At 35.7% G+C, this 15,229-nt stretch overlaps 1 protein-coding gene across 1 annotated transcript; it reads right to left on the reverse strand.

Annotated features, from left to right (window-relative positions):
* Positions 1 to 2,262: 2,262 nt before the first annotated feature.
* On the reverse strand, positions 2,263 to 13,255 carry LOC140167910 (uncharacterized). The gene is made up of 7 exons (XM_072191202.1): positions 13,213 to 13,255; positions 7,621 to 7,782; positions 6,799 to 6,921; positions 5,902 to 6,201; positions 4,828 to 5,391; positions 3,734 to 3,847; positions 2,263 to 2,393 (listed from the first exon to the last, which is right to left on the reverse strand). The coding sequence occupies exons 1-7, from the start codon at positions 13,253 to 13,255 to the stop codon at positions 2,263 to 2,265; spliced, it is 1,437 nt and encodes a 478-aa protein (XP_072047303.1).
* Between the last annotated feature and the right edge of the window lie 1,974 nt (positions 13,256 to 15,229).

The raw sequence follows: 15,229 nt of genomic DNA on the forward strand, positions 1-15,229 counted from the left end.
GTGAGTTCTAATATAGAAGGGCCCCGCAGGGCAAGAAAACACAGTGGCCTTAACACCATAGAAATGTGAGGACATCAAAATTGTCCTCATATTTTTTACTGTCCTCACATTGTACATAATTGTAGTATAGAATAATGTCCTCACTTTTATTGGGTTTACAAATACCTGCATACACTTACAATGTTTATGGCAGTGTAAGCTTTCCTGAATCTGCATACCCTAACACAATTGCAATGTAAGCTTTCATCTACCTGTATACACTTGCGAGGTTTATGCCCGGGTGTATGGTAATATAAGCTTTCCTGTATCTGCATACACTAACACAATTGCAATGTAGGCCTAAGCTTTCATCTATGCCTGCATATACTTGCAATGTATATGGTAGTGTAAGCTTTTGCAATTGCAATTGCAATGTTAACTTTCTTCTACCTGCATACACTTGCAAGAGCCATAGTGTTGTAAGCTTTCTCGTGTCTGCCAGTAAAACATACGATTACAATGTAAGCTTTCATCTACCTACATACATTTGCAAGATTATGCTAAGCTTTCCAGTATCTTCATACACTAACACAATTGCAATGTAAGCTTTCTTCTTAATGCTTACACTTGCAATAGCCACGGTAATGTAAGCTTTCCTGTATCTCCATACCCTAACACGATTATAAGCTTTCTTCTACCTGCATACACTTGTAAGCTTTCCTGTATCTGCATACTAACACAATATTGCAATGTGAGCTTTCATCTACCTGCATATACTTGCAATAGACATGGTAATGTAAGCTTTCCTGTATCTGCACACACAAAAACGATTGCAATGTAAGCTTTCTTTTATCTGTATACACTTATAAGGTGCATGGTAATGTAAGCTTTCTTGTATCTGCTTAAACTAACACATACGATTACAATGTAAGCTTTCATCCATCTACCTGCATAATATATTCGCAAGATTTATGGTAGTGTAAGCTTTCCAGTATCTGCATACACTAACACACCTGCAATGTAAGTTTTCATCTGTACTTGCATACACGTTAAATAAGACCCATTAACCTACTGCGATGTACTTCTGTATTATAATTCAAGAAACATGAGGTTTACTGTTAGTGTTAACTGATTTATTACCCTCTGGCATTGTATACGCCTCATCAATATTTCAAAATGAATAAGATATGAATATTAACTTGTAGCTACATTTTATCACCCATCTTTTACCTGACAATGAATACAAGAAGACCAACGATGACGATCCCAAACAAGCCAATTACACCTGCCAGCACTTGAATAATTCTGTCTTGTCTGGTACACATTACTAATAGATAAATAAAATAAATAAATAAATAAATAAATAAATAAATAAATAAATAAATAAATAAATAAATAAATAAATACGAGTAGAACTTGTTGAACGAAAGTTGTAACTCTGAGTTTCACGCTAATGCGATCATCAGACAACTCTTGTCAGACAAGCTTTAATGCATCGAGCACTCTGCACGAAGTCTCCAAGTCTCCACTTTCTCCAAGTAAATAAATAAATAAACAAATAAATAAATAAATAAATAAATAAATAAATCGTCAGACTTGTCGTCTGACAATTGCCTTTTAGGCATGAAACGCAGAGTTACGACTACCTACCTATTCTGGAAGGTCTGTTCTTTGAATTTTTGTATGCTCTCCCTTTATTGGGATTGCGCATTCTATTCAAAAGATAGTCTAACTATGAGTTAAAATAAATAAATAAATAAATAAATAAATAAATATAAAAAAAAAATAAAAATAAAAATAAATAAATAAATAAATAAATAATTATTTATCTCCAGATATTTAATAAGATATACGAGTTTACATCACAGATGTTGGCCAGTCATCTGCCAGTAGGCTATTTGAAAAGAAGAAGAAGAGACTAAGAAGACGTTATCCAGTGTGAAAAAAAATTACCCTACGTTTTTTACCATTGTTTGTCATTACCAATAAACCTGTAGGCCTACACTTACCACTGGGCGTTACAAATTGGACACTTCCAATAGTCATGTATCTGTCGTTAGTGGTAGCATCTACTCGAACTGTGTATGTGTTTCCTGGGAAAAGGCTACCAATACGAACTGACTGTCGCGTTCCCTCGACCTGGATCACCCGTGCTTGAGTGTCAAAATCCTCTTCTTTGGAATTTTGATAAAATATCTGAAAACATTGAAACAACAGAGTACCGTTTGAATAACGTCCATCACGTACTGTATACAAACACCCGGTACCCCTTCGTGATCAATTTTAATTCATCATCATAATCATCATCATCATCATTATCATCATCATCCTTATGTTCACTGTCAACGTCATTTCATCATCTTCGTCATCTTTATCATCTCCGTCTTCGTCTTGATCTTGATCTTCAGCTTCATCTTCCATATGAAAAGGTTTGACTACAAAAATGATTCTCTTATCAATGCATCTGCGCACAGTTTCCACCTCGATACACCCAAGTACACAAATATTTCCAGCACAGCGGGTCTAGTCTCCACGCAGTCTGTGTTATACTACACGGTTGAGTGCATAGCATCATAAGAGCTGTGTGAGATCTAGTGGAAAATAGACATCTGTGATTGTTTTTTTCCAAAACCTCAAGTGTTCCCTTCATCCAATCAATTTTTTTTTTATATCGAACGAAAGCTAACATTTCCCCCTAAAAACATTTTTTTTACATTAGGTCAACAGATTCAATGTTGTAGCAAGGCGAATGTGGTAAATCTGTTGAAAACTACCTATCCAAGCACATTTTTTTGACCAAAATGTAAGTTTTAAAAGTCAAAACCTCAAGTGTTCCTTACAATATTTTTCAAATTTTATGTCATTAAATGAAAGAGCACACTTATATTGGCCATATACTAGCTATATTAGAATGAGCAATGGCCGATTGTCTTTAAATTGCAATGACTTTGCTAAAGAGGGCTTACAAATTGATATGATCTTCATCTTCATATTCATCTTTATATTCATATTCATATTCATATTCATATTCATATTCATCTCCATGTCCATCTCCATGTCCATCTTCATCTTCGTCTTCATCTCCATCTTCATCTTTATCTCCATCTCCATCTCCGTCTCCATCTCCATCTCCATCTTCATCTCCATCTTCATCTTCATCTTCATCTTCATCTTTATCTCCATCTCCATCTCCGTCTCCATCTCCATCTTCATCTTCATCTTCATCTCCATCTCCATCTCCATCTCCGTCTCCATCTCCATCTTAGTCATATATTCATCTTCATCTTCATCTTCATCTTCATCTCCATCTCCATCTTCATCTTCATCTTCATCTTCATCGTCATCTTCATCTTCATCTTTACCTTCATCTTCATCTTCATCTTCATCTTCATCTTCATCTCCATCTTCGTTTTCATCATCATCACGAAGAACATTACAACATAATCATCGTCGCAGTGGCGTAGCGTTATTATAGGGGCACGGGGGGCACGTGCCCCCCCCCCCAAATCGATCTGAAATTTAAAAAATCCCATAGTAAAATGCCCCCCCCAAATTCAGACCCGGTACCCCCAATCAGATCCGGTGGCCCCCAAACGGATGACCCACGCTACGCCACTGCATCGTCGTCAGCATCAGCAGCATACAGATGTATGAAGAACATTAACAAGTCCTTGTGTGTCGTGCCCAAGTATGGCCAGATAACATTACTTCAACTTTTGTACCGTCACAATCCTTCTTTGTTACGAAAAAATACTACGAGCTGCACTCACCAAATACTGTGTCACTTTATCAATGACCGAAGCTTCTTTGGGTGCCCTCCATCCTATGTGAACCGCATTTGTCTCTATAACAAGAACGTATACAGCGCCTGCAAACGAAAGAAAATAATTAGGTTATAATTAGGTTTGATGGAATCGGATCGAAAAGGTTGGTTTGACAAAACCGAGCAGTTTTTCTACATTTTCTCTTCGTCAGACTACGTAATATTGTCTTTTCTTATACTGATTTCAGTGAAATGATCGGTGTATGTGAAATGCGTGTAAATCTTACTGATCTAAACAAAACGCATTTACTTGATACCCACTTTTTCTTCCATCTATATATTACTTTTACTGGCCCCTGGGCAAATCAACCTGGTCGACCCACCCCACCACTGTTTCAAGAATTCCTGCTTCAAGTTGTATATATGATCCTCACTTGACTTTAACGGAACAAGTGCGAGCTAGGCGCGTAATAATATTGTGGTCTAAAACCGGGTCAAGGGAAGATGATGCACATTAATTCCAACTTCCTTTTCCTTTTGTTTTCATACAAAAAATATTTAATTTTGGACCCCATAGACTGTAGACGCCTGGGCCTGGGTCCACTTTGCCCTGTTTTAAATCCGGGCCTGTTAAGATTTTTACATTTTTCTTAACTTATGTTGATAAACCTATACTGAAAGGGAAAACTTTCATCACGGCAGAACATCGTGTGTTCCGTCCGTAGAAAACTGCCAAAAGGAATACTCTTAACTATCTGCCCGGGTACCTGCCAACAGGCAGGGGCGTAGCCAGGGGGTCGAGGAGCAAAGTTCAGCAAACTGCCCCACACAAAATTTGCAGGGATAAAATGGGGACGGCAAAGAGCAAAGTGTAAAATGGGACAAAAGGTTGACAAATGGTGACGAAAATTTGGCTTTGCCCCCTCATACCAAAATCCTGGCTACTACGTTACTGCCAACAGCAGAATAACAGCCGGTAGTCATGGTAGTTGCTCACTTAAACATCTGATCTGATCTAACGAATTTATACACCCTCTGTTTTGAATATTATTGATTTTTATGTATGACGACGTGTACTTGATTACCTGAAAATAAAAATGCTCCATCTGACATCATGTTTGTGGCAGATTTTGTTGTGAGTAATACTGAGGCCATTTCAGATGAAGAAGACATGGAACGATGTTCTGAAGGTGGGCGTCTTGTTGTTCTTATCTCTGGATCCTTGTTATTATACCAACTTGTCATCGAAGAATACGACGGTCTTCTTGAGGTTTCTTGAGGAGTCGTCGTCTGAACATGTCCAGATGTTGATGCTGGCTCAGGTGTATGAAGAAGGGTGATGGCTTCCACAGTTAAACTCGGTGGCCCTTCAGCACCCCCTGCTCTTACGGCTGTCACGTACAATTTATATAAACCAGGACTGAGACCTCTAAGGGTTGTCTCATACGTCCTGTTACCAGATGGCACCGTCTTTGCCAGAGTCCATTGGACATCGTCGCTGAAGGTGAAATAAGAGTAGTAGACTCTGTATTCAATAACGGGTCCGTCTCCAGTGTCAGTTGGCGCTACACCCCATGCTTGCCATGTTAACGTTACTGTCGATGATGTCGTTTTGGTTACTTGTGGGCGATTGCTTAATGTCGGTAACCCTAAAATAGAAAAAAAACTTTGCTGACATTTTGAATCAGAAACCTAAAAGACTCTACAAACATATTCTACAGAATAAAAAAAAGTCTTATATAGCGCAAACGTCTGTTGCTCGCTTTACAGAAAGCTGTTGACCACTTTGGCCAAGACACACCTTATAAACCATTTAGCCGGGCTATTTAGTATCATTCAGGGATCGGAACGCAATTCCCTAATCAGCCTACATATAGAAAAAACCTTCGCAACCAGGAAAAACTCTGAGCTGAAATCAATACAATTTGCAGTAAGTTCTTGTCCAGGGGAATTTCAGTTGGCTAGCTCAATATTTCTAAGAAAACATGACATTGCGGGGTCGGGGCTCGAACTCGTACGAGCTCACGCAATCTCGCATAGTGGAGTATTTGAATTAGGATTACTGCATTACTAAATTATATACAATATTCTTATATTAAGGAACTAATTAATATTATTGTTTCTTTACAATACGACACAAACATGTTCGAGTGACTTACCATAGAAAAGTGCGTCTGTATATGCAACCACGGTCCTCTCATCATCCACTCTAAATCTACAGAAGAAGGTATCCTGCGGAAGTGCATTCTGTATGATGAACTCACTCCTTACTATTACCCGGTTATCGTGGAAGATCTCTTCCTCCGTCTCGGTGGATGTTGCAAATATCCTTGTATTGTTGTTTCTTGTCATCCATATTTCTCGCGTGTTTGATCTTTGGTTGTCTGATATGGTGGCACATGTGAAGGTAACTGACTGGCCTGGGTTAGTTTTACCAACAGAGTGGAAGTCAAAGATACCTGAAAGAGAGCAATGAATCATCATCATCATCATCATCATCATCATCATCATCATCATCATCATCATCATCGTCATCGTCGTCGTCGTCGTCGTCATCGTCATGGTTATTGTCATGGTTACTGTCATCATCATCATGGTTATTGTCATCATCATCATCATGGTTATTGTCATCATCATCATCATGGTTATTGTCATCATCATCATGGTTATTGTCATCATCATCATGGTTATTGTCATCATCATCATGGTTATTGTCATCATCATCATCATGGTTATTGTTATCATCACTGTCATCATCTTCTATCCCTATCGTGGTTATCAAAATCATCATTGTCACCATTATCACCATTATCATCTTTATCATAGTCATCACCATTCCTTCATCATCATGATCACTTTCACTATCTCCATCATTATCGTGGTTATCATAATGGTCAGTGTCATCATCATCATTCTCATCATCATCATCATCATTAGCATCATCGTCGTTATCATCATCATTATCGCCATCATCACCAACATGATTATCGTCATCAGTATCAACAACCTCAGGCTCATTATCACTTCGTCATCATCATCATCATGTAAGCCTATACCTGATTGGCAAGCATCACCTCCCCAAGCAGAATGGCACCGACATTGTCCCGTAGTCTCATCGCAGTCTTGAGGACCGTTGATACAGTGGCATGTTTTTGTACAATTGTCAAAACATCCGTTGACTGTGTAAGAAGAAAAGGGTATCAATATTATTGTATTTTTATGTGGCGATGGCGCACCAAGACGTGGAAAAATAACACTAGTCTACAATCATTATTAACTAATTTCTTGGAACTATACAACTATATGTGCTTCGAAGTTCGAAACTTTGCAATATGCCCCTACTCTGAAACAATGTAACCAGGTGGAGCCACCCCAGAAACTTTTCAGGGAAAATGGGGGGGGGCGGCAAAGAGTAAAGTGACCTTAAACTGATTTAAAATGGGACCGGGAAATGGGATAAATGAAATTTACAAATGGGGACGAAAATTTGGCTTCCCCCCCCCCCCTCACACTAATATCCTGGCTACGCTACTGCAATGTAGGGTCATGACTCATGACCTGATGATGGGATCTAAAACGCGCCATGCAACTTGACGAGATGAATATATCTTGACTTCCTAGGAATAAAAATATGACTCATGTCAAGATCCTGGAATTCATTAATTTTACAACATTCTTAATGTGCATAAAGGTGTTACTCCGATATTGCAGGTGGTAAACCTTCCGAAACACATGAGCACTTTTACACACAAAACAATACTCAAATTTAAAATTAAAAAATTAATTAAATTTTTCGAAACAAATTAAGTATAGAAACACAAATTGGCTAAAAGTACAAACATGCATAGTATTGGCCAAGGGTTTCTGGTGATACTTACAAAGTTGACAGTTATCGAAATTATTTCCTGTGGAAGATGAATATCCTGGCTGACAATACCCTTTGTTTTCGTAACAATAGCCCGATTGAGCGTCGCATGAGAAACCACCTTGACAATGGCACGGTTGATTGCAGTCCAATCCATAGAAGCCTACGTTACAATCTGTACATAAAAAATAGAAAGTTGGCCGTGTGAATTGTCAAAAAGTATGTCTTTTTTCTGAGACTATGAAACCAACATTATTTCAGTCTCGTTTTTCTAAATAATACACTGGCATGCAGTGTATTAAAAAGTATCTCTCTTTCTTTCTTTCTTTCTTTCTATCTTTCTTTCCTTCTTTCCTTCTTTCCTTCTTTCTTTCTTTCTTTCTTTCTTTCTTTCTTTCTTTCTTTCTTTCTTTCTTTCTTTCTTTCTTTCTTTCTTTTTTCTTTCTTTCTTTCTTTTTTTTCTTTCTTTCTTTCTTTCTTTCTTTCTTTCCTTCTTTCCTTCTTTCTTTCTTTCTTTCTTTCTTTCTTTCTTTCTTTCTTTCTTTCTTTCTTTCTTTCTTTCTTTCTTTCTTTCTTTCTTTCTTTCTTTCTTTCTTTCTTTCTTTCTTTCTTTCTTTCTTTCTTTCTTTCTTTCTTTCTTTCTTTCTTTCTTTCTTTCTTTCGTTCTTTCTTTCGTTCTTTCTTACTGAGGATAACTTGTACAGTTAACTGGCACCATGCTATCTCCTGAAGATAGCTTATGCAACTGGTACCTTGCTATCTCCTGAAGATAGATTATACAGCTGACACCTTGGTATCTCCTGCATGACTATTGCTTTTACAGCTGGTACCTTGACATCTTCTTCTGAATATAGCTAATACAGACACCTTGCTATCTTCTGAAGATAATATAGCTGGCACCTTGCTATCTACTGAAGATAGCTTTTACAACTGGCACCTTGCTATCTACTGAAGATAGCTTTTACAACTGGCACCTTGCTATCTACTGAAGATAGCTTTTACAACTGGCACCTTGCTATCTACTGAAGATAGCTTTTACAACTGGCACCTTGCTATCTACTGAAGATAGCTTTTACAACTGGCACCTTGCTATCTACTGAAGATAGCTTTTACAACTGGCACCTTGCTATCTACTGAAGATAGCTTTTACAACTGGCACCTTGCTATCTACTGAAGATAGCTTTTACAACTGGCACCTTGCTATCTACTGAAGATAGCTTATACAGCTGGCACCATGCTATCTACTGAAGATAACTTATACAGCTGGCATCTTGCTATCTACTGAAGATACCGTATACCATTAGAAACATAGGACTATCCAATGTTTTTTTAAATACGTTTTGCATATCTATACTCCGCCAAAAATGTATCCTTAGACTTGGAAGAAAATCCTAATTTTAAAACTAAATCATATTTGGGTAAATTTATTTGTTTAATAATAGATCTAATCCGGCACATTATGACACCCCATTGAATCCAATGCGACTTCAAGAAGCAAAGTTACAAGCATTCGATTAGACATCTGGTTTGAGAGTGGGGAATGGCTAATTTATGCGTGCTTTTAATTTAAAACAACAGGAACAAAAGAAAACTGAAACAAAAGAACTGACAAATAAAATAAAGTTAGGCCCTATGAAAAGTACAGAGAAGTGAAAACTGCATGGAATAAAAACTGCTTTAAGTAACGCTTCATTGAAGAAACTGTGTTGTCTGTCTCTTTGTTGCGCTTGTTGGAATCTTTTTGTGCCGTGTAGGCCTATAGGCCAGTTTGTCACTTTTAAAACTGGACCCTCGTCTATTCAATTGCTTGTAACTTAATAATTTGACCATATGTCATACAAAAAGGATGCTAGAATCCCGAAATGCCCCTTTAAAGCCATAATGTACGATCTTATAATATGAAATTGGTTTATTTTTTCAAACCTACTTTTTGCTATATTTGTATTGTTTACACATCAGCCAACTTTGTTGAGTTTGTTGGTCAGCAGCGCAATTTCGACATCATAGTGGTACATACATTTTGGCTGTTATGGAGTTATAAATGTCCCAATAGAGAGCATAGTATGGTTTCTTTCACTTTACCTCGTTATGAACAGAACCCCGTATGACAATTAATTAATTAATAATATTATTTCAGCATTTTGGATAAAGAACAGCAAAATTAAAATCGTACATTATGACTTTAAAGCCATCATGATTTAAAAGGCTTTTGAAGTTATCTTGATATATATCCTATTAGAATTCAAGTGTGTTTCCGCACAGAGTAAAAAGGCGCTCTAAAGTACAAAGCATCAGAAGCAGATGTATGTCTATGCACGATCGATGCACGTATGCAACAATTTTGTATTTGTCTGCTATCTACAGTAGATAGCAATTATTTCCATGCTATCTTTTTAAATTCGGTTAATTTTTTTTTCAAACCTGATTTTTTTTTTGGTATATTTGTAATGTTTACACATGTCCCAACTTGCACCTAATTGGATTCAGTGAAATTCATTGTGCTTGTAGGATAACAGAGCAATGTTGTATTAACTACTCCGCATTCCATAAAAATACAGAACTAATTTTTTGGGATTAAAAAAATATTATCCTGTTTTGCCAAATGAAACATAGCTAAATCCGAATCCTTTAGTTAGCCCTAACTGGCAATAAAAGTCAAATTTTAATAATTGGTCTGGAATAAGGGCCAAAATGTGCATTTTTAGGGCGTGTTTCTGTATTCTGTGACAATCAAGCCCAATGACTTGAACAAAGTCTAATATTATTTCAAGTTATGCATTCCATTTTTTGGAAAACACGTTTTTCAATCTTTTTCATAACCAATTAGCAAAAATAAGATATAATATTAAAATTATGAGCTAACTCTTACCCAATACTCAAAATTTTGAATGCTTAGACTTGTGCCAAGTCTTACAATTTTGTGACTATACAATTGTAAGAAAACATACAAAATTGCATGTTTTTGGACCATTATCCCTCAAATTGCAAAAATAATAAAATTTTACTTTTATTGCCAGTTAGGACTAACTAAAGGATTAGGATTTAGCTATATATGTTTCATTTGGCAAAATAGGATAATAGTTTTTTAATCCCCAAAAATTAGTTCTAAATCCCCATCAAGCGGCCACGATTGTATGTCGAGTTTTTTTTTCAATTTGCCGCAAAATTTTGGCTTAAAATGACCAGAAAACCTTAAATTCCTTATACAGTTGTAATTAAATATTATTTCAGAATTTTTGGCAACGAATAAACAAATTAAAAATTTGATCGAGATCATATATTAATTATTATAGGTATTAAAGGCATTCATTGTTTGTTTCTAGATCTTGTAACAGTCGGGATATCACCAGATTCTAAGTTGTAGTCTTTGCACTTGATATTTGTATGATCAGAAAAAACAATTTAATAATTTATTTGTTGTTGTTTTTTGGTTAGTTTGCAGCGCCATGCACTAAATATCCGCCTATATGAACATGATGAATAGGATTTACAGAGCATTTAATTTGGAGTGCTTACGACGCCCACAACAATCATTGCCTTCTCAAAATTGCAGCGTTCAAGTTTGCCCTAAAAATAAAAGGGTGTTTTTTTCCTCGACAAAAATACATAAGAACAGCAAATGCTTAGAATAACCATGGGACATCAATCATGGTCATATTTATAAACATAGACATGATAGAGTCCCGGATAGAGTATGACATTGACACAATCTTATCTTTAATATACATTTACCGCATCTTATCATGCTTATACTAGTACTAGGTAGCAAACATTATTATGCGTGCTTTCTCTTACAAGCTCTTACACAAAAAATCATATAAAAACCTAAAATATAGAAAAATTAAAAATATTTTAATAATAAAATATTAATAATAATATTTCCTTACCTGCTTTCGCTTGTTTTATCCTGCATTTCTCAAAAATTAAAATAGTCAACAAAATTATTGTCCATATTTTACGCTCTGCCATGTGTGGTTTCAAATATATCAATGATGGCAGAAAAAAATCAAATAATATTACATTAATCATCTGTCATCTGACTAATTAACATATCAGTGCTTCCACTTGCTCTACGATTACGTAATCATGGATGCTAATTAATGTAAAATTCATAGTACAGAAAGAGGTAGATGTCCTCCTCATTAAGGTGTATAGTGCGGCCACTCAATTTTATCCTCTTGCTAATGACACTGCATAAAGCATTAATCATAATTATTATCATCTTCTCTGACCATGTAGGCCTATATCATAATATCCCCCTCATTGATATTGTCGAGTGAAAATATAGGCAATTAGTTTTACGACAGGTCATTTTTGTTTTTATATATCCAACATTCAGTTTTAAAACTATCATCTTTTATTTTGATTAGGCCTACTTCATATATTATAAGCTATTTATTTTATTACGATGATATTTTTTATGATTATTTTGATTATTTTATATATATTATAATCATTATCGTTATTATATTTACAATGATCATTTTTGTACTATTATTTTCATTATACATATACCGTGTTAAATTATAACCATTGACGTTATAATAAATTAAATTCTCATGAAACCATAGCCATCATCACCTTAATCCAGTGCTTTAATATTATGTGGAGAGCATGTAACCTCAATGAACACGATGAAGGGATCATACATGCACAATTTACATGATGAAGTAATTACAGCTTAGCTAATTTACATAATGGTGGTAAAAAATTATTTATTTATTTATATATTTATATACTCCATTTTTATATATTTATTTATTTATTTATTTGTTTATCTAGACCTATGTAGTTGTTTTTATTTGTTAATATATTATTGATTGATTGATTGGTCTATTCATTCATTCATTCATTCATTCATTCATTCATTCATTCATTCATTCATTCATTCATTTATTTATTATTTGTGTGCTTATATCTTTGTATATTCATCATGGTTTTTTTAATTTTTATTTCTGTAATTATTTATGCATAGGTATGTGTGTAATTATGTATTAATTAATTTATTTATTTATTTATTTATTTATTTATTTATTTATTTATTTATTTATTTATTTATTTATTTATTTATTTATAATATAATTAATTTATTAAATTAATTATATATAAATATTTATTTATTTATTTATTTATATTTAATTATATTTTGGATTTATTTATTTTTTTTATTTTATTTTTTTCATTGTATGTTTTATATAATGTAGACAAATTCGTAGACTCTTCTACAACATGGGCCATTTTAAAAATTCAATGGGTATTTATTTTCAGGGTAAGTAAATTGTATTCAAAAAACACCTGTTGCATCGAAAAAAATGTTTTAAAAGATTCCCGGAAATACATTTGTCATTTGATTTAATGTTTTTTTCCACAGTTGTTTCTGTTTTTCAAATCGAAAATGTAATTTTGCTTTTCCCAAGATTTTCATACAATTTTGATTAATTTTAATCGAGCCAACACTAATTGGCCTTGAAAGTGGTATCATTTATTGTTTTGGTTTGGCAGCAACTCAGCCACAGTGACATCACAGCGATCACTGCTTACACGGTATCCACCCATGCATGCGATTCACAATAGAGAAAGTCCCTTTGACCTGCTGATGACTAACGTGAAATACGCCTAGCCCTTTTGTGTTGCAAATAAGGACCCATTTGGCCTGTTTTCTTTGCCAAATGGATTACAGGCAAGCCCAAAATGGCGACTTATTGGGACACACGTCGCTTCTTCCGGGTTTTTCGAGGGATTTTAGGGGTGATTTTGGTCTTGTTTTTAGATGAAACTACAGGTAAGTGATATAGCATGTGTACATCGTCGTAGGCCTGCCGTATCATAAATATCATCAGTGAAAGTGCTGTGGATCGGACGTGTTTACGTTTACATGTATACGCAGGGCTGTCAACTCTCACGCATTGGCCGTGAGTCTCACGCATTGAGTCACTTTCTCACGGTCTCACGCCAAGGTAGTATAATCTCACACCTAGGTAGTAAATCTCACGCAAAAAGCTGGAAAATGAGTAAAATCTCACGCATCATCATGAATAATAAGTTACTGTCAGTGCCAGTCCCCCAGTTTTGATTTTTTTTTTACTTCAAAAGTTCTTGCCTTGGACGCCCGGGGGGTCACTCCCATTGTGGCCTGTACACCATCCGCGATAATCAACTTTTGAAAAGCACCCTAAACAAGGATTTAATCTTTGGCTAAAACGCAGTGTTCGAAATAGGGCCGGTCAGCCGGCCATTGGCCTGTAACTTTTTGGCCTGGCCGCTAATTTTTCTGACTGGCATCTAGTTGCTGGCCCGGCTGGCGGTAACTTTTAAGGTCAAGCCCGGCTGGCCTGTAACTTTTTGAGGCATATTTCGAACACTGCTAAAACGATACCCTAAACAGGGATTTTATTCCTTGAATCAAATTTCATACCCTAAATTTCATTTCCGCGTATTATAGCCATTGCAATTTTGCTACCCTTTTTTCTGTTTTTTTCATGTTTTTGATACCCTAAACACGATACGCGCGTATCGTGCCTTTCCTCGAAAAACTACCCTTTTTACGCGTTTTCATTATCGCGGATGGCATAGGCCCTACAGGCCACAATGGGACTGACCCCCCGGGCTTGGACGGTACAGGTAGGCCTATAGGCCTACTAGTCTAGGTATGTGGGTAATTTTACCAGGAAAATTTGTGGTCATTTTTTTCAGACCCCCCCCCCTTTGGAGGGTCAAAAATTTTAAGGGCCCCCTTTTTTGCATCAGACCCCCCTTGTGAACGGTCCCTTAATTCATAAGCCCCCTTTTACTTGTGGCGTTTTAATCACGATCTATGTTTTAACATGTTTTAATACATGTAGCTTTAATCTATCTCTTGACGATATATGTTTAATGCCAAAACATATGGATATTTCCCTGACCATAGTTTTGGAATCCATAGGCCTCTTTAAATCTTTTATATTATTGTCCGTGGACCTGAGCTGCTTTCCAAGAATTAACCTCCTGGGCCGGAAAGTATCATAAACATATGAGGCCAAGTAATAAAATAATATATACATATCGTCCCGACCCTCACCAATTTTACAATTATTTTTGTTATTTTTCTTTGTATTTTCGGAGCGATTACCAAATAAGGTGCAACTCTACTCTTTTGGCAAGACTGCCCTACCCCAACCCTAAACCCTATAACCCTTACCTCCGTAAACTAGCAAGTTGTATTAGTACCATATTGTCCCAGGGGGGGCCACTCATATAAAAGTTGTAAGCATGCGTGTGAATGCACTTCAGAAAAGCACCCTTAACAAGGACAACCATTGTGTACCCTTAACAAGGACAACCATTGTGTCTTCAAAATGACCCTTAACAAGGATAATGGTTTGTTAACCATACCCTTAAGGCAGCTGTGTACTCTCAGACATGCATGTAGTAAAAGTGCCATAACTTTGTAATTATTAACGCAAGACATATAAAAGTATACATTTTTATAAAGGCAAGACATCAATGAATCTTAATATAAATACAAATTTGGTGTAAAAACAACAATTATGAAGAAAATCACAAAAAAGTGAGTTTTTTGGCAATTTTTGTTCGGTACATCATAACAAAAAAACACTCTTTCCAAAAATTTTTGTTTTGTTTTT

The sequence above is a fragment of the Amphiura filiformis genome, chromosome 1, assembly GCF_039555335.1.
Source record: "Amphiura filiformis chromosome 1, Afil_fr2py, whole genome shotgun sequence".
Classification (NCBI taxonomy): Eukaryota; Metazoa; Echinodermata; class Ophiuroidea; order Amphilepidida; family Amphiuridae; genus Amphiura; species Amphiura filiformis.